This window comes from Elgaria multicarinata, chromosome 20 (genome assembly GCF_023053635.1).
Source record: "Elgaria multicarinata webbii isolate HBS135686 ecotype San Diego chromosome 20, rElgMul1.1.pri, whole genome shotgun sequence".
NCBI lineage: Eukaryota > Metazoa > Chordata > Lepidosauria > Squamata > Anguidae > Elgaria > Elgaria multicarinata.
The window spans coordinates 6896943-6916635 of NC_086190.1; the positions used below are offsets into that span (position 1 = coordinate 6896943).

At 43.5% G+C, this 19693-nt stretch overlaps 1 protein-coding gene and 1 pseudogene across 1 annotated transcript; one reads left to right on the top strand and one right to left on the bottom strand.

The window, feature by feature from the left end:
• Positions 1-701: 701 nt before the first annotated feature.
• On the bottom strand, positions 702-11245 carry LOC134411577 (arylacetamide deacetylase-like 4). The gene is made up of 4 exons (XM_063145442.1): positions 11029-11245; positions 7745-7958; positions 4232-4295; positions 702-1476 (listed from the first exon to the last, which is right to left on the bottom strand). Exons 1-4 carry the CDS (start codon positions 11203-11205, stop codon positions 702-704), a joined length of 1230 nt encoding a protein of 409 aa, XP_063001512.1. The 5' UTR covers positions 11206-11245.
• A 2972-nt stretch (positions 11246-14217) lies between these two features.
• Positions 14218-19693, top strand: part of LOC134411578 (arylacetamide deacetylase-like 3) — a 77782-nt pseudogene continuing 72306 nt past the window's right edge.

Consider the following 19693-nt stretch of genomic DNA (forward strand, 5'->3'; position numbering starts at 1 on the left):
GCGCCATAAGCGACTTCGCTTATGGTGCGTTAGAGGAAGCTTCAGTGCAGCCTGGGGCCGGATTCCCCTGTGCGTCATGTGGAAGGCCTCGTCTAGCAACGCCCATAGTGTTATATCCTGCTTGGTGTAGATGTGTCATGGGCCCCAACAGTTGTCAGTGCACTTCAGTACCACTATAAAGCAGTAGTGTAGCTCCTACAGTGCAGCTGAATACTTCTATAAAGTAATAGTGTGGCTCCTGCCTTTTATATACCGCTTTCATAGTGGAATACCCTGCTTGGTGTAGCTGAGCACACAGTACAGCAACAGCTTCAACATACAGCAAAAGCTACAGAAGTAGGAATAAGTGAAGTTAATTTCAGATACATTGAATGTCTCACTTAAACTTTATTCCAGTGATTTTAACATTAAGATGTTGTGTAGAACAGGTTTGTCTTAATTGTGTGCTGTGAAATCAGACCTGTGACCAAGGCCATGTTTGGGTGGGCACGCCCCTTTGGGGGCTGGACATGCTGGTGAGCACGCCCCCTTCGGGGCTGGACATGTTGGTGGGCACACCCCCATGGGGCGGCCATGTTGTCCTCCTTTTTGGTTTCCAAAATATGGTCACCCTAGCTAACCAAAAAGTGAACTAGTTAAATATTTCATCCCTGTCATCTGAAACATTACCATGTATATGTTTTCTTGTGTCAACAAGCAATTTATAAGCTTCTGATGTAGTTAACAATAATGCCCATCCCTGTTTTGGAGCATGAAAAACATATCAACCAATAATTAAATAAACTGAGATTTCCGTGGAATCCATCTTCAAGGTGGTGCCATGATACTGGGACACCATTGTCCTCTAATCGTCTTCTATACAAGATTCCATCATCTCTCAGAGAATCATACTGATTAGTCAAAATGAAAGTCTGCGGAATCTTTCGAATAATGGCATCGTCAACTAATAGTGGAGAAAGCAATGGCCCACACAACTGGTCTATAAGCTCTGATATGAAACCAAAAGTGGGTCTGGGTTCTGGAGCTTGGATTTCTCTTACTTTTAATTCTTCTGGGATATTATCTGGGCTTAACCATTTACTATATTTCATTTTTATGTCATTGGGGACATGGGCGCCTTCCAAAGTAATATCTACTAAGGTTACATTTTTCTGGAGATAGTGTAACGCAAATGTCACTATCTGCCTCTGAATCAAAAGAGGCACGTGGGCATTTTGCCTATGTGAGGGCAAAGTATATTTCACAGCCTGAAGAATGGGATAAATCAATATCTGAGCATGCAGCTTGGGAACATCATCTCTCTGTACAATCATTTGGCAAACAGAAGCTGCAAGTAAACCCCCAAAGCTGTCTCCGGAAATAATGATGCGGTCAGGATCCACACCATAGTCTTCTGCATGTTTCATAAAATGTATGGCAACATCCAAACATTCCTGGAATTGCACTGGATAGAGCTGCTCAGGCGCGAGAGTATACCTGTGAAATCAAGAAACACTTTTTTTTAGGAACCTTGTCCTGCCTCATTTGGTGGTAGAACAACACAACTATGGACATGGAATAAGAGGTCCTCTTATGGATCAGTAATTGGTTAAAGAACAGAAAGCAGAGAATAGGAATAAATGGTCAATTCTCCCAATGGAGGGAAGTAAATAGCGGGGTCCCACAGGGATTGGTTTTGGGACCGATTCTTTTCAACTAGTTCATAAATGATCTGGAATTAGGAGTAAGCAGTGAAGTGGCCAAGTTTGCTGACGACACCAAATTAAGGCTGTTAAAACACAAAGGGATTGTGAAGAGCTCCAAAGGGATCTCTCTAAGCTGGGAGAGCGGGCATCCAAATGGCAGATGTGGTTCAATGTAAGCAAGTGTAAGGTGATGCACATTGGGGCAAAAAAACCCTTCAAGTACAGCCTAATGGGATCTGAGCTGGTGGTGACTGAGCAAGAAAGAGATCTTGGGATTGTGGAGGACAGCTCGATGAAAATGTCCACCCAGTGTGCAGTTGCTGTAAAGAAGGCAAACCCCATGTTAGGCATTATAAGAAAAGGAATTGAGAATAAAACGGCCAGTATCATACTGCTATTATACAAATCTATGGGGCGACCACACTTAGAATACTGTGTACAGTTCTGGTCACCACATCTAAAAAAGGATATTATAGAGCTAGAAAAAGTGCAGAAAAGGAGAACTAAAATGATTAAGGGGCTGGAGCATCCCACCTATGAGAGGAGGTTACATCAATTGGGATTGTTTAGCGTGGAGAAGAGGAGGCTGCGGGGAGACATGATAGAGGTGTACAAAATTATGCATGGTGTGGAGAATATGGAGAGGGAGACATTTTTCTCCCTCTCTCATAATACTAGAACCCGGGGTCATCCCATGAAGCTGATTGGGCGGAGATTCAGGACAAATAAAAGGAAGGACTTCTTCACACAGTGCATAGTTAAATGATGGAACTCACTACCACAAGATGTAGTGATGGCCACCAATTTGGATGGCTTTAAAAGGGGGTTGGATAAATTCCTGGAGGCAAAGGCTATCAATGGCTACTACCCCCGATGGTTGTGTGCTATCTCCAGTATTCGAGGCAATAAGCCTGTGTGCACCAGTTGCTGGGGAACATGGGCGGGAGGGTGCTGTTGCACCATGTCCTGCTTGTTCATCCCTGGCCGATGGCTGGTTGGCCACTGTGTGAACAGAGTGCTGGACTAGATGGACCCTTGGTCTGATCCAGCATGGCACTTATGTTCTTATGTTCTTATCATGATGGAAATACAGCAAATCAAAAATCTGAGGCTAAAATTCTGTTGTGTTTGGGTCTTCATTTTGTTTTGCTAAAATCAAGTGATGCTTTTTCCTTTTAAATGGCCCATGTGTGCTTGTAATATTGCATACATGATGGCCTGATGGCTGCCATTTCTATAACATTTAATTTCCAGAATATGAGTAGCCATTTTAAAAGAAAATGGTTACCCCCCTTAAAGATGGCGATGGCTACAGGCAATTCTCCAAATGGTCTAGGACTCCAGGTTAGGAGAAGGGGGCTCGCACAGCTGCCTAGGTGGTTGTCTGGATTGGTCTGAAGCGATCCAAAGCACTTCAGACTGAGCTGACCTGCTTCAGACTGAATCAAGCCAATCCTGACCTACTTCAGGTCCAGCCTGATTTGGTCCACATCATCCAGCTTTAGCTCAGAAGATGGGCCCAGAATTGAAGTGGTGCGCAGTCCAACATTTTGCACAATTTTTTTTTCACTTCTATGCACATTTTTCAAGGACAAACTGTATTGCCTAGCTTGTTAAAGTGCTGATTTTAGTAAGCACTTCAGTCTTGGCTTTCTTATCAAATCGGGTGGTGCAAATATGGTGAATAGACGTTACAGTCCCGAAGGAAGTAATTTCTCGCCCTTTTCTATCCATGGTATTAATAAATCAAACTGGGTGTTAGTTCTCAAAATCTGGGAACTTCCCTTCTTTGTGAGTGTTTCTGCAAATGACATCTGTTATTTGCCCACATTGCAGCTGTAATTTGTACGCAACCCCCTCAGAGTCTCCTTGCCAATGTTAGTTTTGCCATTAATGCAGCGTGGGGTGGAGGGATATGCAATTTCCCCAAGGCTCAGGAAATTGTGTATTTTCTCTCTCCACTCTAATGGAAGCTGCTATTAGAGTGGTGGGGGGGACCACGATTTTCCAAACCTTGGGGAAATTGCATGTTTCTCCCCCCCCTCCACCAATTGGGGCCTTAAAGACCCTCTTAATGCAAGGTAGCATTGCACTGAGAGGACCTTTAAGGCCAGGGTTGGTGTGGGGAGAGGACAGCAAAGCACACTTTCCCAGAGGCCTCCAGAACATGTGCAGTTCCCCCCCAGCCACTCTAATGGCATCATTGGGGGAATTGCGTACTTTCTGCAGTCCCCAGAAAACATGCTTTGCTGAAGGATGAGGAGGCTTGTGAGGCTCCCAAGTCCTTGACAAAGGCTCACGCAGCCCTTCTGTTTGAAGGGGAACCACGCAAGCAAGGCTTTGTGAGGACAGGCCTTGGCTGAGCTCATCAAGCCCTATGGACAAAACAAGCCACCAAAAGCTCAGTGGACTCTACCCTGGACAGATTCCTCCAACCTCCTTATCCATGAGCATGTGGTCCTCTGCTATGGGAAACAGAATGCTGGACTAGTTAAGCCTCTGTTCTAATCCAGCAGGGCTCTTCTCCTCTTCTCATTTTCACTTACCCCACTGACAAAACCACTGATTCACTCTCTTTGGAAATGTACCGGCACATTCTTTCATAGAAACCTAGAAAAGAGAAGGCAATCAACGAAATTTACCATGTTGCTGAATAATACTTGTCACTTGTGCTGTGCTTTGGACTTTTCAAAGCATTTCACTAGGGCTGTGCTCCGCTCCGTTCTGGATCCCCGAATCCAGAGCGGATCCAGCTGATCCAGACCCCCTAAATTCAGATCTGAATTGGGTTAGGGGAAGTCCAGATCAGTTCAAATCAGGTCAGGCCAATCTGGAGCTCCGGACGCCATTTTGGGTCCAGCCTCATTTTTTTCCATTGACTTGCATTGGAAAAGAAAAATGTCTATAACTTTTTTGTTTTTCAAGATACACACATGTAACTGGGCACCATGATAGCGTCCACATAGAACTTTAGGCAAGGCCACTTTGAAGGAAATTGGATCATGCCCTGATATTTAGTGACTTTTTAACGATTTAACCTTCAACCATTCCCCCAATTTACGAAACTGCATTCATCTCCGTCATTTTTCAAGATACACACATGTAACTGGGCACCATGATAGCTTCTAAACAGATCCTTAGTTGTGCCAATTTTGAAGCAAATTGGATCATCCCTTGATTTTTAGGAAATTTTAAAATTTTAACCTCAACCACAAAATCCTTCAGAAATAAGGGAGATATTGCATCTCAGGACAATATTAGCACTTCAAAGGGAATACAGTGCTAATATTGTCCTGAGATGCACTTTCACTATCTCCTTTCCAACACTCTTTATTTCTGAAGGATATTGTGGTTGAGGTTTAACTTTAAAAATTCCCTAAAAATCAGGGGATGATCCAATTTACTTCAAAATTGGCATGACTAAGGATCTATTTAGAAGCTATCATGGTGCCCAGTTACATGTGTGTATCTTAAAAAATGGCGGAGATTAATGCAGTTTTGTAAATTGGGGGAATGGTTGAGGGTTAAATCGTTAAAAAAATCACAGCATGATCTGATTTCCTTCAAAGTGGCCATGCCTAAGGTCCTATGTGGAAGCTATCATGGTGCCCAGCTACATGTGTGTATCTTGAAAAATGACGGCGATAAATGCAGTTTTGTAAACGGGGTGGAAGCTTTAAAATGCTCTAAAAATCAGGGAATGATTTGATTTACTTCAAAATTGGCATGAATAAGGATCTATTTAGAAGCTATCATGGTGCCCAGTTACATGTGTGTATCTTGAAAAACAAAAAAGTTATAGGTGTTTTTCTTTTTCAATGTAGTCTATGGGGGAAATCTGGACTTCCGGATCTGGATCAGTTTGGAAAAGGTCCGAATCAATCCAGAGCGGTTCAGACTCAATCCAGAAGGTCGGGATCAGGATCTAGAGAAGATCAGGAGGTCCCTGCATGGCCCTACATTTCACACACTGTTTCAATAATAACTACAAGAGTTCTGAAAGGTAGGTCATTATGATCATCTCCCATATTGCAGATGGTGGAGCAGAAAGAATAATACTTTGCCCAAGGAATCAGGCATGAAATACACAAACTGGTGTAAATTGAAGTGAATGGATTTTGATCTTCAGATAATCCCATCTTGATATTGTGAACATTCCTTAGGACTAGCCTGATTGTACTGTTTCCTGGTCATGCATAACTTCCTCAACCCCTTTTTCCTTCTCCCTGCGCAAACGCTCACCCCAGACTTTCCTGTTCCGAGAGTGTTGGATGTCATGGATTTGGCTATTTGAAACCCATCTTCATTCCAACTCTAAAGAGAGTGTGCAGAGCAGGGGAAGTGGTAGAGGCCATTTTTGCCTTCGTGCTCCTTCCACCCTGCATTTTGGCTAGATGGGCTTTTTCACTCATCTAGCTGGTGCTCCACAGAGCAGGAGGGAAGGAGCCTGGAGAGGCCCAAGGGCACATGGTAAGTTGGCCTCCCCAGTCCCTCCTGGCATGCCCCCTTTCCCTACTGTCCAAGCTTGCCTTTGCAATCCTGGAGAGGCAGCCAGTGCCGTTCTCTCTGGGCCTTCTACAAGGTAGGGGGAGGAGGTAGGGAGCTCAGATTCAGTGGTGGTGTCAGGGGGGCAAGCACTCTCCCCAAAGAAGGTGCTTGCCACCTCAATTGCCACCCCAGTTGCTGACAGACCAAGCCAGCCCCACCATTAAGCAGGAGGAAGTGCTCACATGAGGCACTGGAGCAGGAAGAGCTGTGAATTCAGCTGCTTTCCCCACCCTGACCCTGCCCAGGAGGGCCCAAGGCTTCTTTCTCGCTGGAGCCACCGCCGTCGCCTGGCTCACTGTCTTGCTCACTCACTCACTCACCCGTCCCTCCTACTAGCTGCTCTGCCTGACCTCTCTCGATAGTTGCTGCACAAGGCAGGAGCAGCAGCCACACTGCAGGGAGGACGGAGCACGTGGAGGAGTGCAGGCAGCAGAGCAGCTACCATGAAGAGCAGTAGGCTGGCTGGCCGGGTGGGGAGCAGGACTGTTTTTGTTGCTGCAACAGATCCCCAGGTCTCCATCCCTCATCAGGAGCTATGGGTTAGAGCCATCTCCCCTACTGAGCTGCTGCCCTTCTGCCTCTATGGATACTGTTTAAATGGATACTGCTTTGTACTGTTGTTTTTATATTTTTGATGTTCTTAAATTTTGTATACTTTTTAATCTTCACTGTTTTTAACTTTTGTAAACCGCCCAGAGAGCTTCAGCTATGGGGCGGTATATAAATTTAATAAATAAATAAATACTCCAGATAGCGTGAGGTTTGGGAGAAAGAGAGAGAGAGATACTGTGTGTCTAGGTGTGTTCTCTCCTCATCCCCTAACCAAACTGACTCCGGCAGGATCTGGAGAGAAAAGAAAGGTGGGGAGGACCTCTTGGTTAAAGATGAAGGGGGAAGCAGGATTCAGCAGTGCTTCCCCCCCCCCCGAATGCTTGATAAAACAATTCCTATCTGCCCTTGCTTATGTTAGGGTGTCCAACCCCCTTTTTTCAAGCAGATATGATTGAAAGCTCCATCACACCTTGGAAGAAATGCAGGCTAACGCTGGCTACCATTGCATCTCAGTGGACATTCAGTTACTTCCTGTTTTCAAACAGGAAGTAAACAAGGTGCATGAGGGCCATTCAGTCCCTTGTTGTGAACACGCTGCTTTTCCCACACACAGCAAGAGAGAGAAGCAACTTTGGTTTAAAAAATAATGTGTAGTTTTTCTGGTTTTCCTTGTGGCACAAGGAAGACCAGAAGGGGCATGATAAGTAGACGACGTCATGTGAGCTACCTCCAAGGAATCGGTGAATGCTCAGTAATGAGCGTGCAATAAAACGCTCCTCGGATGGAGCTTGTAGTAACCAGCAAGCCGTTCTTTTAATAAACATGGTATGTGTGTATCTTGTGTCACCTTAAAAACAGAGCTGGAGTACAATCCTAAGTATGTCTACTCAGAAGTAAGCCCCACTGAGATCAATAGGACTTACTTTGAGGATGCAGTCTTAAAGAATTATGTTCCTTACCAATGCTTCCCAAGGTGCCAGCTCCTCCGTGTATGAAAAGAATCCCCCTCTGTGCAGTCTGTGATGGTTTGGACTGATATAATCTCACTGGGATACCCTCAATATGTAGATGCTTGATGGAAAGGTTTGGATCTTGGAAAGGGGGGAATGCAATCTCCATGAATTTCACAAAGCTGTACTCATTGCAGAGACCTATTTTCCACAAAACATAGTCCTGTTTGAGGCAAGAGAAAGAAGGTATGTTTAATGAAGGGTAGATTGAATATCTCTTGGCGTTACAATCCTTAGCCCTCTAACAAATGGAAGATCACAAGCCAAGCCATACGATCTTCCTCTCTTTGTCTTTTGCATGTGCACATATCATTCCCAGATACCCTTGATGTAAAATCTAGAATGTCCATTTCCCGTGGACATGCAGACACACATCCAGACACGCATGCACACATACGTGTACATGCAAGCACCCATTCGTACACACACCAACACACACCCCTAGGACACTCCGTCAAGAGCTACATCCATTCCCCTTGATATTTTTCCTTTCACAAGCCCCACATCCCCTTTAAGAACACCTTGTTCCTTTTAACATCCCATCTGTGGTTTTGGCAGCCCTCCAACAATAACATAGCCCCTACATTATAACTCTCACACACGCACACCTTATCTGCTGTTTAAGAACAGTGCCATGGTCAATTAACCGGAAATGTAAACAAAGTCACGCATGGCTGCAAACCACTAGCTAGCTCAGCTCCAGAAAGGACCCAGTCTACCCAGGCGAGAATGCAATTGGAAGCCTGCACAGAGGGCACATGAAGACATCTGGAAAGGGTGAATGGGCACACAAGGCAGGTAAGGGGAGTGGTCAGATGCCCCTCAGTAAGGACTCCATTTGCCCCCATGCAAGTGGCACGTAGGCACTTTTTCCAGCCCCCCCGCCTTGTCTGAGGATATTGCCTGAGTTAACCCTGCCGAATCCACTCCACTGCCCAGACAGCACCATATAAGGGAACAGCTACGTGCAGGTATGCGGTGCAAAGTACACCTGGGAGCAAGTATTTTGCACATGGTGATGGTGACAGCCAGATGTTTTCACCGCTGCAGTTCCTGTCTTGACCACCACTTGGGTGCAACTGCACATGCCTGAGTGATGTAACAGATGAGGTGGACCAATGGGATGTGGGCAAATGACATGTAACATCTGGACTATATATGCTGTGGTTTGAATGCAGTGCAGTGTGATCCTGTCTTTGCTGCATGAAGACCAGGTCATCACCCTATTCTCAAGAATAAACATTTGGAGCCCAACGCCTTGCCTTTGATCTTTCACAAGTGTTTCAATATTGGACTTTGGTGCACTCAGAATTAGCATAATTTATGCAACACCCTCCTTTCCAGAACTCTCTTGCAGTGGTCATGAGAAGCCAGCCAGCAAGCCAAGCCTTAGCAACAGGAAGCAGCAACCTTACTTTTTAATTCATTTTATGTGTGTGTGAGAGAGGGGGGGGGGAGGGAAAGGGAGAAAAAAGTGTGTTTTTATTCCCGTCCCACATTTTATTCTTTTTCATTTTTATTTTCTTTTTTAACCACTCAAAACTGAGGGATCCTATGTTGAAATCGACTACATTCTATATGTGCAATGCCTATTCTTTTAATTTTCTAATGAGAGTTGACGCTAACTGGAGAGGATCAGGTTGTACACTATGAAGATTCCTCTAGCAACACAGTAATGCTTAGATGCTTCAGAGAGGGCCAGGACAATGTAGGGCATCTTTGTTGGTCCTAGGACAATCCATCCTCGGCATCTTGATTTGGGCCTGAAATCCAAATAAAAGTCTGGGTACATGGAGGGTAAGTTGTTAGCAAGCCCAGTTTGTGACATGTAGATTGTAAGCCTATGCGGCAGGGTCTTGCTATTTACTGTTTTACTCTGTACAGCACCATGTACATTGATGGTGCTATATAAATAATCATCATCATCATCATCATCATCATCATCATCATCATCATTACAGATCTCTGGGCACATCTATTAAGGCATCAGCCTTAACTTTCAAGTTCTTGGCTTTGTGTAGCTTTACAAATAGCAAAAAAAAAGGTGTAGACAGACCTTAACAAACAAAAACACAAACTCAACGAAAAGTTAAGGGTATATAAACAATGAAACCATAATATTTAATGTACAAAAAAGTAAAATAAAGATTAACAATAATATCACATTAAAAGTACAATAGCATATTGCACAGATCACAGTGTGTCTAAAACTTCAAAGAAAGAGGCCAAACGCATTTCGACGGAAAAAGTCTTCGTCAGTGGCCAATACGGGCTGCTGTTTACTCCCTGCAGGTTTACTGGGGCTAACTTTACAATTCTCGCACATGTGTGATATAAGATATAAGATGTCACGCTCCTTTAAAAGTATGTCGGGATTCAGCCTTTTAGACTATGACCTAGGCAGTGTAAAAGGCTGAATCCTGACATAATTTTAAAGGCAGTATATAAATGAAATAAATAAATAAATAAATAAATAAATAAATTTGTTGCTACTTAAGGTGCTACAAGGCTAATTTTCACTGGCTGTTAGCAGCTGTTTTAAGCTGCTTCAGCTGAGCAGGCATTTTTAAAAAGAACTGCAAAAGCAAGCATGGCAGAAGAAGTCTGACTGGATTAGACAGCCTGAGGGAAACAAATATTGGCAGCCAAGAAAGCAGCTTGTACAGTGAATACTTTCATTCATTGAAGAGGGAGAAACAGCCATGAAAAGATTTTGTGATTGCTAACCCAAAGTAGAGATACAGTATGATGGTTGTCCTAAGTAAGCAACCACAAAGTGGAAAGAGCTGGGACAATAGAACGTTGTTCTATTGTCCCTCTGTCTGGAGTAATTGTTATTAGAAGTAATTGCTGTTAGGAGGAGTGCAAACCATGTAGCTAATCCTTGAGCAGTGTAGAAGTCATATCACTGTGATGAGACTCTCTGGGCTTTATAGGATAGAAACAAAAAGAAAATAAGAACATAAGAAGAGCCCTGCTGGATCACACCAAGGGTCCATCTAGTCCAGCACTCTGTTCACACAGTGGCCAACCAGCCATCGGCCAGGGATGAACAAGCAGGACATATCAACAGCACCCTTCCACCCATGTTCCCCAGCAACTGGTGCACACAGGCTTAACACATCAAGACATTTAACACAATCAACACATTTAACATTTTTTCTACCCTGGAACAGGTCCTCTAACTTTGATTTCCTAATGCAAACCAAAGCCGAGAAGAGAAGAGAACTTACCATTGAAAACAGCATAATCATTCCAAAATATACACACTTCAGCTTGTGAGGTTCACAAATGTCATGAGGGAATTCTGCGGTGGAAAGATAGTACAGGGTTGTCCATGCCAAGAAGAGGAGTCCAAATAAAGCTCCAAGTTCTGCTATAACTGCTAAGAGAGCCCAGAGGAAATCCATTCTGTTTGAGGAGTGGAACTTCAATGCAGGAATGTTCCCAAGAAACCGCTGAAAGTGGGAGTAGGCTCACTTAATATGCCCATCCTATTTGGAGGCTGCTGCCCTTTCACAACTTTGTTTTACTTCAGTGGCAAAAGAAAATGATGTAACACCAGAGATTCAAACATTTCCATCACCACTGTTCATTAAGAACAGGAGAACATGAATATCCATTGCAGGTCCATGGCCAGCCTAAGGGTTATTTTGGGGTGGGGTTGTAGAGAGGGGTTGTTTATCTGGTCTGCAAGCATTTTAAAGACAAAATTATAAATACATTTATACAATTATGAATTTATTTAATCCTTATTTTGTAGCCATGTACATTTAAAAAATCTCACTGTGCAACTTCAACAGTTGTTATAGTTGTTAAAAATGTGTTGTTGTTGTTTTTAAAAAGTCAAGAATAACCCACTAGTAGAAAATCAAAAATAAGCTGCAACAGGAATATCCTTATCATATAGGGTTGAAAGGGGCCCATCAATTCTAACCCTCTTCTCAGTCCAGAAACCGAGCTTAAATCATGCCTCCCAGATGTTGGTGCAGTCCCTGCTTGAATACCTCCAGCAATTTACAGCCCAAGTCTTTTTGTGACAGGTTTTCCAGATACTGTGGCTTCCATGAATTTTAGGACTCTGTGTGTCCTGACAGGAATGAAAAGAATTAGCCCTTCCTCTCTGCTTCACCCTCCGCAGACCATCTGATTTTTAGTTAGAGCTCCATCACACCCGTGTTATAGCTCACTGTCAATGTGGGTTGTGAGCAAAGGACTCAGATGATGTCATTCATGTTCTGCCCTGACCTCACTTCCCCGCCCCCCAGTGCTGTTTTTTGGTGCGGGGAAAGTCTGGTTCTTCCAGTAAATCGAAAGGACAACAATTGACCTCTCAACGTGTATTTTCATCCATCATTTTCAATCCATTGTTGTGTGGGCACGTTTTCAAGGGGCGGTACTGATGACGAAAGAAAGAGGTGTGCCTTTTCTCCAACGGGTGTTTTTAAATTCAAATTCAAATCCTTTCCTTCTCCTGCTACCTGGCTGCTGGGCTGAATGAAGGAACAGTCTAGTACTTTCGTTCATCGATCTTTGCTTCATGACTTGCTCTCTGGGCTGGTTTCCCCACCAAGGGGCTAAACTGGGCTGAGCTGACTGTGTAGCTTCTCTCCCCCTCCCCTTTTCAGTAAAATGCGGGCTGCAAGTCTCCCTCAGTTCAAGGCTCTGATGTGGCTTACTCCCAAGTAAGCGCACGCAGGATCGCAGCCGGGTTCCCCCTCCCACAAAGCAAGCTGTCCCTTCCTTCCCACCTTCCATCAGCTCAGTATCCAAAGGCAGAGGGGGGGTTCGAGCCCATTGAAATAAATAGGATGCAACTGTGAATGAGCATGCCCATGCACCTGCAGTCTTTTGTGCGATTAGAAGTGCATGACAAGGGGCAAGAAGAGGTCCCATTGAACTCTATGTTCTGAGTAGACATTTTCACCTTAAAAGAAATGTGGAAAATGCACCCTCCTTGCCAGCATTGCCCTTTTTTAAAGATAAAGAGATCAAAATTGGCACAGTGATAGCTCTTAAGGAGGGCTTTCAGCATGCCAAATTTTAATCAGATTGGATCATCCATTGATTTTTGGATGCAACCCCCTGCAACCCCCATGCTTACTTCTGAGGTCTTACTTCTATTTACTCAGAAGTGAGTCTCTCTCTGTTCAATGGTGTTTACTCAATGGTAGCCTGTATCTGACTTTAGTGTGTTCATGCTCCAAAGCCTCCAGGCAGGGTGAGGGGAATGGGCATAGCCTAGGCAACAGGGAATAACCATGTAGGGAGGGTGCGGTGTCCAACTATCACCAACCAATGAACTGTACAGAGGAGATCGGGGGGAATGTGCATCTCAATGAAAGAACAGTGAAACCCTGGTGCGCACGAGAGGAGAGGTGTAAAGATGAATGAAATGTACAAGTGCAAAGGTGTAAGTTGATCAGGCTTTCATGCACTATGGCAGTGGTTCCCAATTAGCTAAGTACTGTGGACCTCTTGTTTTTCAAATGCCAAGCCATGGACCCCCCTACTTTTGAAAAAAATGTTATCTCTATGGTAGTTACCTGTGTGAAGCAATTTTTTGAAGAAAATACGGGGTAGCCCCTAATAAGCAAAGGATTTTTGGTATAATAAAAAACAGACCATAAAATTTGTGATATTACCACGCAAAAATGACAATGATTTAGTTCGGAATATAAAGATGAATTTAATTTTACTAATGTCTAGTTTACAATTGAACAAATTATGACTTGTCTAGCAGCTACTAAACCTAAATGTGATGGGAGAAATCATGCCTCTTTTTGTCCTGAACAATCCCTTCCACATCCGGTTCAGTATTTCCTACTTTTAATCGCAAATTTGGATCAACATTGAGCCGATTTATTTATTTAATTAATTAATTTATTACGTTTTTATACCACCCAATAGCCGAAGTTCTTTGGGCGGTTTACTATGGGCTGTTTCTGGGCGGTTTCTATGCTTGTTCTTCATATAACAAAATGTCAAAAACGTTTGTTCACAAAGATGTGTAGAACAAAAGGGAACTAGACGTTTCAAAGCTTTTTCACCTAACTTCTTATAATCAGGAAAAATCTTCACCCAGAATTGCTCCAGTCTATATTCTTTGAAAAATGATTTCAATGAACCATCACAAGTCACATCAGCAAGTGCATCTTGCTCTTCTGCAGAGAGAGCTGTTAGTTGTACATCACCACACTCAAAAGGATTCCTTCTCTGCGAGTTTTCAGGATTAGGTGCAGGAAAGTAATCTCTGAAGCTAGTCACTAAATCATGCAGGTGCTCAGTGATGTTATATTTTACTTCTGGTAGGAATTCATCATCAGTGGACTCCAGAAATGAATGGTGAATATGTGAATGGTGCCATGGACCCCCTGGGTGGGTTACACAGACCCCCTGGGGTCCATGGGAACCACTGCACTATGGAAATGAGGGCAGATAATTTGAGGATCAACCAGGACAAACGTGCAGGTATGATGAAATTCTTAGTTCTTATTATGGTTTTAATTTTTGTGAACCGCCCAGAGAGCTTTCACTATTGGGTGGTATAAAAATGTAATAAATAAATAGTTAATTAGTTTCTTAATGCTTATCTACATATCATCACAACCATGCATAAGCTGAATGAGTGAGAAAATTTATATCCTTTGTCCTTTTGCATTTCTTTGCCTCAGGGAACAACTAGCTGGCACAGATAACCATATCTGATCAGAAGTAAATCCCATTCTGTTATTTTGAAACGTGATTGCACTTGGAGGCTATAATTAGAGTTATGCAACACCTTGGATCTGAATCTCAAAGCAAAGGTGAATTTGGTTGATTCAGAGGGCTTTGGAACAGATCCAAAGTGAATTGAAACAGATCTGAATAGTCCAAAGTGAATCAGCATGGTCCTAATCAATTTGGATTGATTCACACCATTTTTTCAAGTGCAGACAGGCTGTCTGTAAGCTTCATCCCACCAGCCTTATATTGTGCTGTTGCAGCGAAATCTATGCAAAAGACTCAAATGACGGTGACATTATAGTCTGCGTTGAGTGCGAAGGACTCGGATGACGCTGACTATGTCCTGCTATGATTGTGGTTCTCCCCACCCCACCCCCTTAAAGTGAAATATTTTGCTGTGGATAAAGTCTGCTTCTTCTGGGCATGCAAAAACACATCGCTCAAATTTTAACATGTGTTTTAATCCATCATTTCCAATGCGCTGTACTGTGGGCGTGTTTTCAAGGGGCAGTATTGCTGATGAAGGAGAGGAGTGTGCAAATTCAAATCCTTTCCTCCTGCTGCTTCTGAACTCCCCGCTCACTCCTGGCAGGGAAACAGAAGCAGCTAAATCCCCCAGTTAAACTAGCAAAAAGCAGCGAGGGAGGAAAAGGAGGTGAGTGGGGAGAGACTCTTTAGATCTGTGTGTTTTTAACTGCAAAGGAACATATTGTTCCATAGGTCTGGAAGAGCACTCTTCAAAGACTGGTCAGTTTCACCTAAATGTCTTGTCAGTTTCAAGCAAAGTCCTTTGGCTGCTTCTGAATCTGTGTGTGTGTCCATGTCTGTCCTTTTCCATCCTATGTTGTGTTGCTCTTGTTCTTATTTGAATGAGAGTTGGTGAGGGGAAGACAAAGATCTTCCATTCCTTTGAGCATGTGAAGCTGAGTGGGGGATGGCAGGAGACAGGGGGAAGCAGAGATGGAAATGTTCTCCATGGGGGGGGGGAATCCTGTATCTCCCCACCCTTTTCTTTTCTTTCTTTTTTTAACAACGGGGAGGTTCCAGTTTTTATTGAGAGCCCCCACATGGGAAAGGATGGCTTAATCCTCTCACTAACTGTGATTTGTCTCTCAATTTCTCTGCTATTGGAGGTCCTGGCGCTGCATTTGAAGTCTCCTCCTCCGTACACTGGGAGTTGAGATGGCCACTTCCTACCTCGCTTCGCTCCCCCACCCCAGCTACCCACACCGTTTGTTTTTACTTTTTAAAGTTGCAAAAATTAAGACTGCAATCTGAGGGACTCTAATTTGGAAATGCATTCCACTGAACTCAATGGGATTTATTTACTGAGTAAGCATGCAAAAGAGTTGACTGCAGTCTTACGTAATGTTCTACTTTGGTGTTCAGTAACAAGAGAAGCGAATCCCAAGCCCTGTTGTCCAAGGGGGAGTTGTCCCCTCTTCAACCAACCAATAAACAGTAAGAGGAGGTACAAAGAAGATCTGGAGGTGGGGATAACAACATGTGTGAGTGAACCTCAACAGATCTCCCCAACGCGCTACAGCAGAGATGTAAGTTTACAAGTTTTCATATGCTATATAAGCACTTTATAAGCGAAATGAGATAATTCGAGGGTAAACCAGAACAAAAGTGTATGTGGGATGAGGTTTGGTGTTTGCAACATTTTTGTTGTTGTTAGAGAGGGGCGAGGAGTTTCGAGGGGGAAATTGGCTGTTAATTGGCAGCTTCCTACTGAAGCCTCCTAATTCTCTCCAGCAGCCTCTGATCACAATGGTGGAGGAGGGCTTAAGGACAATCAGGAGACTGAGCTTCTTTCATCCTTGCTCATCATGGGTTAGACTTGGTAGGAGTAGGGTGTTTGGGGCTGGCTAACTTAGGTTTGTTGTTGGTGTGTGTTTTGGGGCATTGGTACTTGGATCTTTCTTGAGCCTTCCCCCTTCTCTCACTGTTCTCTCTTGCCTCTATTTCTCTTTCTGCTTGTCTTTTTTTAAAAAAAATACAAAATTTATTAAAGTTGTTCTAGTTGCTACCCTTTAGTGTGTTTGTTCCAATCCTCCCCCTTCCTTCCTCTTCCACCATTTTTCCCTGAAAAAAGCAAATATTACCAGTTCATTACATGAACACCACTGCACCAATCTGTCTGGAATTTAGCAGACAGGAGCTCCTCTACAGTGTCTGTAAGTTATCCAAATTTCTTGATTGTATCATGAAACGATTATAACACTTTACTTCGAGTAGTTTCCCTTAAAAACAAAGCAAATGTTATCAGTTGATTTCATAAATTCCACTTCACTAATCTCTCTGAAATTTGGCAGACATGAGCATCTCCACAGCATCTATAAGGGCTCCATACTTCATGTTTGTATCAGTTTGAATCAGATATGTTCATCCATTAATTTTTAGGATTTTTTTTTTAAAAAAATTGAGGTTTTAAAATTGTTTTAAAAACCAATGGAGCCATACTCAGGTTGTCAAACCTCCTCTTTGGGGTCTTGCACCTTGAACAGTTTCAGGCCTTGGCATCAAGGGGATCTCCAGTTTTTAGCTAAGAAGTGCTAGGGAAGTAGGTCACCTTTCATGTTGCAGATCTGGTGGGCAGTCGGGCTCCTGGAGCTCAGCAGAGGCAAGTCCACAGATCAAGTCCACAGTTCAAAATGTGGGAAAGGAGAGGTCAGTCAAAGCAGCCCACAGGGCAAAATAGAACAGGGCCTTTTTCTCAAAAGTTCCACATCATGGACGATGAAAGGTCATCCTTAGAGAAAAACTCTCATGACCAGCAGTGAGGTGCCAGTTCAGAGAGGCTCTCATCTTTGTGGATGTCCTGTTGCTGTGGATACTGGAACCTGGCATGTCATTGCTTTGCTTCGCTACCCCTTCTCTTCCACTTCACTTTGTTCACTTGTGAGCAAGGCTCTATCTGCACTGCTGGGATGCAATGCAGAACATTTGAAGTGTATGTCAGAGAAAAATAAATAGATTGGCAGCTTTGGCTGGCTGGCATATCTCTTAGAGACAGAGATGGCTGGAGCTGAGCCCTGAGAGGCAGGCTGGCCACACAAAACCTTTCAAGACCGTCTCAAAATCAAGTGTTGGTGCAGGCATTGGCTGGCTGAAGAAAGGCTTTGGCTGGCATCAGTTTCAGACAGAGTCACAACTCAGAGACAGCTGTAGCTTAGTCCTGAGAGACTAGCGTGCCACACAGAGCCTTTTTAAGAATGTCTCCGAGTCCAGTGTTGGTGCAGGCAGAGGTGGCTGGCGGTGGGTTTTTTAAAAAAACCAGGGTCACCGGATATGACCAAGCTATAAGCTTTCACCCTAGCCACAGGGTACAAGTGCACAGCCTGGCTGGACTGTTGGGAGACTTTGGCAGAGATAGGGGGATTGTTTGAGGGTGGGGATGTTGTCTAGCTAGCGTGAGGCAGAAAGAGGCTGAAGGCAACCCAGATGCTCCTCTGTAAAAACTGCCAAATAATAATACATGAGCTTTTGTTTTGATACTGACATCTCGATGTTAGAAACTATTGTTGTCCCTTAACCAGGGATTTAAAGGCCCGCTTCCCCGGTGCGTTAATAGCCAATCAAACACACGAGGCTGGAGAATATACTTAATCCAGTTACTTCCGATGCTGCAGTAAGGGGGCGCTCTCCGGTTCCACAAGATGGAAGCACACCAGAACAAAGGAATCTCACAGTATATATAGGCCCTGACTACAAGAGGGTGTTAGTCTCTTTCTAACCCTTCTATTGGTCAGTTCTGGATTAGCAAGTTAAGTTACAATCAATTTTCAAGTTAAGGTGCACAATCTCAATGAGTCATAGGTTACATTCGATGCTCTATTGGTCGAAAGTTTTTCCCTTTGTCTGCTAGGACATGATGTCCACCATTAAGGAATGCAAACTTGGCATATAGCCACATGTAGCCACCCTTTGGCAGAAAAGCCATCTTTTAACCCTTGGCACATTGCATTCATTAGAGAGATGAAACCTCTCCCTGGGGACATCACTATCTCTCTATATTAACTCTGTTAGGAGTTATATATAACTCTGTTAGGAGTTATATGTGACATATGGAAAGATAGCAGCAAAGGAATATACTTGACCAGAGGATATATATATTAAAGTGTTTCTTTATGTTGAGCTTGAAGAAAGTAGTAACAACAAATAGAGACTACAAAAACACAGTCTGTCCTTTCCTTAATACAGACAACACACCAACCAAAAAGAGAAGAGCAGTTAACTGCCAATTTACAACTGCTATAGAACTGAGCAGAAAACCCCCTCCCACTTTATACAGTTAGAACGTTGGTCTAACTTGAATCAGATTATGCAAAACGCAATATTTATAACACTCCATGTATGTTTTTTCCAGTGGGATTCTTTTAAATAGGTCCTCAAGTACATCTGATGGCAGTGTTAGGGAAATTCTCCTAACCTGATAGGGAAGGGACGACTTCACAACCAGTCCAGACACAGAGACTCTTTATTACTGTGAACACAGGAGAAAAGCCCTCACCCCGTACCAAACAATGGCGAAAAACTCTCCTCCCCATCAACTACATCAGCATACATTTATACTCATCAAGTTAGTCTGATGAAGTCATACTCCTTTCCCTCCTCCCTCCCGTGACTGATAACAAGTCCCATACATGTTCAATAAAGAGAAACCCATTCTTACATAAACAATACCATATTTTGGCAGCTTATGACCAGTACAAATGGTGCGTTCTGTTCCTTGATAAGGAGAGATAGGGATTCCAGAGTCTGCTCTAACCCTTTAGAAATGCCTAGTCAGAGGGTTTCGGATGGTTTGGATGCCTCTATGTCTGGGGAATATGGAAACTTGCTTCTGTCCTCAAGGCCTTCTTTCTCTGATATTTTTGCTACCAGGTGTGGGGCAAAGGGTTTAGGGCAACCTTGAGCCTCAAGTGAAGACTGGAAACTTTATTATTTTCCATGAGGAAGCATGAAGGTGGGGCCAGGGTCAGAAGTGTGCATGCTTTTGTACTTTTATTCAGATTGGAGTAAGAGGCTTCAGGTGGGCTTTTCAGATTTCTTTATCAGCAGTATACTTAGATGCCAGTGTGTCAAAAATACTTGGTGGGAAGTGGTCATACCATGGACAGAATGTTCCTACAGCATCCAAATTGTTCTGTCAATGTCTAATGAGGT